The sequence below is a fragment of the Cherax quadricarinatus genome, chromosome 35, assembly GCF_038502225.1.
Source record: "Cherax quadricarinatus isolate ZL_2023a chromosome 35, ASM3850222v1, whole genome shotgun sequence".
Taxonomy (NCBI): domain Eukaryota; kingdom Metazoa; phylum Arthropoda; class Malacostraca; order Decapoda; family Parastacidae; genus Cherax; species Cherax quadricarinatus.
The window spans coordinates 34,806,563-34,812,562 of record NC_091326.1 but is presented as its reverse complement, the minus strand read 5'-3'; the positions used below and the strand labels follow the sequence as shown (position 1 = coordinate 34,812,562).

Sequence of the window (6,000 nt, the reverse complement as noted above, 5' to 3'; positions counted from 1 at the left end):
TCTAATTTTTCATTTAAGTACACAATACCCGAGTTACACTAGGCTACATTATTGAAATTATATTTCACTTATCATCCCACCTGGTCACAGACCGAACCGCGGGGGCGTTCACCCCCGACACCCTCTCCAGATACACTCCACCTACACTACCTCACCATGAATACTTTACACACACCTGCTACACAAATTTGGTCATTCGTCTCAAAGTGGGAAAAGTTACTTATTAACTTACGTTTTCATTGACTTTTTACTTAATAAATTTGAATAACTAACTCTGATAAGAACAACTGAACATCCATCATGAAGTATAATTAATATTTCCTGGGATAATGTGAAGTTAAATATTTTCCCGTCACTATCCTTATAAAAAAAAAATTATATAAACCAGTACTTTAATATTATGCATATTTTCTGCACATTAAAAGGTAGTGCCATCACAGCGTGATAATTGTCCACAGTACATCAGAGGTGCGGGAAGCTGCGGCACACATCAGGACCTCTCACAATGTCGACACTCAGGGAGGTAAACAGTCACTGCCAACACGCAGTACTTGTAACAGTCGCACGATGCCAGAGGAAGAACCTCCCTCGTGCAGGTGATGAGAGTGCTGGCTCAGGTAAGACTAAGTGTGGAGTTGTAGTTGGTGTCTCTCTCAACTATCTCGTCCAGTAATGTACCTACGGAAGAAGGAAGTACATGATGATGCTCGTAACCAACAAGTCACTCACTAGAACTGAGTACAGTAATGTACCTACGGAAGAAGGAAGTACATGATGATGCTCGTAACCAACAAGTCACTCACTAGAACTGAGTACAGTAATGTACCTACGGAAGAAGGAAGTACATGATGATGCTCGTAACCAACAAGTCACTCACTACAACTGAGTACAGTAATGTACCTACGGAAGAAGGAAGTACATGATGATGCTCGTAACCAACAAGTCACTCACTACAACTGAGTACAGTAATGTACCTACGGAAGAAGGAAGTACATGATGATGCTCGTAACCAACAAGTCACTCACTAGAACTGAGTACAGTAATGTACCTACGGAAGAAGGAAGTACATGATGATGCTCGTAACCAACAAGTCACTCACTAGAACTGAGTACATCCACGACTTATTGTACACGAAACAAATATTTAAAGGGTACAGAATAAAGAGGGCATATAAAGAAGAAAAAATGAAAGCAAGCATAGCAGAAATTTAAGAATAAGAGTGTCAGCAGCAAACACCAAACAAAGAGTGTCAGCAGCAAACACCAAACAAAGAGGGTCAGCAGCAAACACCAAACAAAGAGTGTCAGCAGCAAACACCAAACAAAGAGTGTCAGCAGCAAACACCAAAGAGTGTCAGCAGCAAACACCAAACAAACACTTGTTCCAGTAACATAAGAACATATATAAAGACCAAATTCTAAGGCTGTAGAAGTGAGTAGCACAACGACACAGGTGAACAAGGAACTCGGAAGATGATTGGAAGAGAAGTTCAATAAGGAGACAAAGATGGCATCACAAAAAAAAGTGGCTGACCAAGAGAGATTAAACAACATTCACACATCAAAGGCAAAATGTTAACTATAATGAAAGAGATGGATACAAGGAAAGGCTGGAGTCTGGCTACATATTACCATAACTATTAAAATATCAGAAAAATTCTGAGAGCCTATAACAAAGATCTGCAAGTCACTTGAAACGGGACAACTGGAAAACTGTAAAATATGGTCGGAAAACATAATCAGAACACTGAATTATAGGGCAGTCTTACAGGCATGTATACTATCACACACTGGAACAGATAATTTATGAGGTTGGTTGAGCACCCTGAGAATCTGTAGTTTGGAGATTAGGAGGAGGTGTGGGATTACCAAAACTACTATCCAGAGGGCTGAGGAGGGGTTATTGAGATGGTTTGGACATGTAGAGAGGATGAAACGAAGTAGAATGACTTCGAGAGGGTAGGAACTCAGTGGCAGGAAACCAGAATGGATTTACGGAAAGTTGGTCCTGACTTGTGAACCTACCGGACTTATGTGACAGAATACAGGAGACCAATTAAACAAAAAAATAGATACGTAAGTTACATATTCTTGGACAGTAAGAAAACATACAGTAAGCCGGCAGAATTTAATAATCAAACACCAAAACAGCATTGTACCGTTGAAGGAAAAGTGCTTCAACAGATTAACACAGGGGTACTTAACCTTTGTACCATTACAAACAACCAGTGGATTGCCTAATATCTCCCCATACGCCCTTCACCAGACTGTAGAAATCATCATTATCAGCAGTCTTATTAGGTACCAATATGACTTCAACGGATGTCAATAGTTTGTTTTTGCTTTACATACGGACAACGAGCACAGAACACCTGATAGTTTAATCTAATAACATTATTTTTAAATTGTTCGGAGACTGAGTCCAATACCCCCATTATTGGGTTCCCATACTCCCATTATTGGGTTCCCATACCCCCATTATTGGGTTCCCATACTCCCATTATTGGGTTCCCATACTCCCATTATTGGGTTCCCATACCCCCATTATTGGGTTCCCATACTCCCATTATTGGGTTCCCATACTCCCATTATTGGGTTCCCATACTCCCAAGGGGTATGGATACCCTCGGTTAATAACCCCTGAATTAAGGAATTATTAAGGAGCAGTTTTAAGAAGATTAACCACAAGAACTGACTTAATATACATTAATAACATCAATATATATGAATAGCAGTGATGACATTCCCACTGAAGAATGAAGCTGTTGATAAGAGAAGCTACAAGATCAGTCGAACAACTGACTACCAAAGTTTAACGTAAAAAAAAAGTGGAAGATAGTTTAAGTTGGTGAGAGAGACGAGAATAACTACAAATACCATGCAAGGAGAAAATGTGCAAGACAATAAATGTAATATTAATACTGAAGGAAGCGGGAGGAGAAAGGCTAAGTAACAGACATGTATCTTTGAAACAGGAAACAGAGAGGACAACAGAATATGGAGTACCGGGAGAAACATTCATATATGATAAGCAGCACCTGGTTATAGTGCCCTGTCTGACAAAGTTAATGCAGGAAACTGGAGAGGGCGGACTGTATATTCCTGTTTTTCAACATCGGATGCTGTGCCACATCACAGACTGACTGGTCTACCAACTAGAAGAACACACAAGAAAAACGATAAAGATATTAAAACGGATCGTATAATACCCAAGGGAAAGGAGACGGTAGTGATCAGAGAGGATATATTAGAATGGGCAGAGGTGATAAGCGGGGTCCCCCAGGGGTCAGTCCTGTCCTTCAGCTATGTGTACCACATACCGGAAGAGATAGTTTCATATATATATATATATATATATATATATATATATATAATATATATATATATATATATACTATATATATATACATATATATATATATATATATTCCTCCATTTGTAGATGTTAAAATAATAAAGAGGAATACTAACTGGATAGGACATGGAAATACTGCAATAGCTCTTTGACAGGTTGTATATACTCAGAAAAATACCTACTGGAATTGAATCCCAGCAACTGCAAACCTTAGAATATCTGGAGGTGAAAGACCAGTGCCGGAGTAAAGACCAGTGCCGGAGTAAAGACTAGTGCCGGAGTAAAGACCAGTGCCGGAGTAAAGACCAGTGCCGGAGTAAGGACTAGTGCCGGAGTAAAGACCAGTGCCGGAGTAAAGACCAGTGCCGGAGTAAAGACCAGTGCCGGAGTAAAGACCAGTGCCGGAGTAAAGACCAGCGAGATATAAGACCTCAAACAAGCATAAAGACCTTCAAATAATCATAGTACCAATCATGCCTCTGGTAGTCTACTTCTGCCCACATCCGATAAGACAAAGAAACTAGAGAAAGCTTAAAAATTTGCAGTAAGACTGGTATCACCGCTGACCTACGAGAAGCTAAACAAACTGAACCTAATAACCATTAAGGAAAGAAGAAGCAGAAAACATTATAACAACGTTGATGATATACAAAGCATTAAAGAGAAGACACAAACTTGAAATTAAAGGACAGGGAATAAGAGGACACAACTGGAAGTTAAGAACGCAAATGAGTTGGTAGGAAACTTGTACAACCAATCTTACCATGCTAAGAACACGGTCCAGGTGCTAAGACTCAACCCTTGTAATAATAAATATGTGAATACATATAAAAATATAAGCCGCCTCCCAACAATTCCCAAATCTACACAGCAGAGAAGGTACCAGCATCACAGGCAGTAAGGAAGCGGGTACAGCTGCCACTTGCCACAACTGAAGTTGAAAACTCAGATGAGTTATAAGATGTTAGGAAGTATTTCTTCAGTAATAGAGTTGTCAGAAAGTAGAACAGTTACTGAAATGGAGGCAGCATCCATCATATACCGTTTCAAGAAGAGGTACAACAAGGCTCTTAGAGAAAGAGTGGATCTAGTTGCGACAGCGAAAAGGCGGGAGCCTCTGGAACTATAAAGAGGTGAGTGCACACACACACACACACACACGCAGGTCGGGGCCATGAGCTGTAAATCCACCCCTGCGAGGACAATTAGGTGAGTACACAAACACACACACACAGGATGTTCCAGAGATGGGACACAGCAACAAAGGGACACAGTTGAAAGTTGAAGACACAGATGAATCACAGGGATGTTAGGAAGTATTTCTTGAGTCACAGAGTTGTCAAGAAGTCGAATAGTTTGGGAAGCGATGTAGTGGAGGCAGGATCCATACATAGCTTTAAGCAGAGGTATGATAAAGTTCATGGTTCAGGGAGAGTGACCCAGTAGCGGCCAGTGAAGAGGCGGGGCCAGGAGCTGAGGCTCGACCCCTGCAACCACAACTAGGCGAGTACACACACACACACACACACACACCACGAGAGAGAGAGAGAGAGAGAGAGAGAGAGAGAGAGAGAGAGAGAGAGAGAGAGTGAGAGAGAGAGAGAGAGAGAGGACGTACCTGCAACACAGGCTGTAAGGAAGCAGGCACAGCTGCCAGCGATCATGGCTCTAACCACCACCTTGGCCAGGTCAGCCTTGCGGTCCGGAGCCATGGAGCCAAACCCACCCAGACAGATGCCAATTGAACTGATGTTGCTGAAGCCACACAGAGCGTACGTGGCGATGATTTCTGCACGTTTCTGGGGGAACAGATAAATTACTATTATTTTGCGCATAGTAATGATAATAAATGATAATAATGATCAAGAGTGCACAGTGCACAGTGCATCTAGCATGACACAGTCACGTACTTCTCTTGTTTAGCAAACAATGGCCCTGTCACGGCGTTACTACACCAGTGATTATCATCCTCACGGGGAATAAATCCGTAGGGTTCGTACAGAATCTAGAGTGTGGAAGGTAATCAGGTCTGAGCAAAGAAAAGGATAGCTCCAGCTCCGTGGATCAAGTGCCTTTCTCCAGCATCAACGCACTCTTCCCCCCGCCCCCCTTTCCTTCCCTAGAAGGTTGGGAAACTAGATCAAAATAAAACCTACATGGCATAATATTGGTCTTACAAGTACAGAACACTAAGAGCTTTTAGCAAAGTAATTATGACGGACGGCCTGAATATCCAACCAAATTGTTTACAACAAATGTTGATATATAGCCTTACCGAGAGCTGCTTGGCTTTCTTCATCTCGGAGAGTTTGGAATAAGCCACAAACTCGTTGATTATAGTTTTGATGCCGATAAGTTCCCCGACTCTGTCACACTCTGACCAGTCGACGCCCATCACCCAGGCCAGCGGCATGAAGATCCATCCAAACAAACTCTGCACATATATAACAAATACTACATGTTATATTTATTAAGTATTTGGTCAGTGTAGGTAATTCAGACCTCTAACACACATACACAAACAATATAGCGACACACTTCTTGCCGAATAAGGCAAGCGAAAATTTGTGTATGCAATAATTTTGCAAAAATAATTCTGAACCTAACGAAAAAAATATATTTCATTGTGTTTGATTATTGTAAACT

The 6,000-nt window shown here is 41.2% G+C and overlaps 1 protein-coding gene across 1 annotated transcript in view; it reads right to left on the bottom strand.

Moving 5' to 3' along the window:
* Nucleotides 1–233: 233 nt before the first annotated feature.
* Nucleotides 234–6,000, bottom strand: part of CNT2 (Concentrative nucleoside transporter 2) — a 40,447-nt gene continuing 34,680 nt past the window's right edge. The window contains exons 8-10 of the mRNA XM_070091507.1: nt 5,630–5,788; nt 4,973–5,153; nt 234–678 (exon numbers count right to left, since the gene is read on the bottom strand). Of these exons, the coding sequence (XP_069947608.1) occupies nt 614–678; nt 4,973–5,153; nt 5,630–5,788 (405 nt within the window). The 3' untranslated portion in view covers nt 234–613. The remainder of the gene's footprint in view (nt 679–4,972; nt 5,154–5,629; nt 5,789–6,000) is intronic.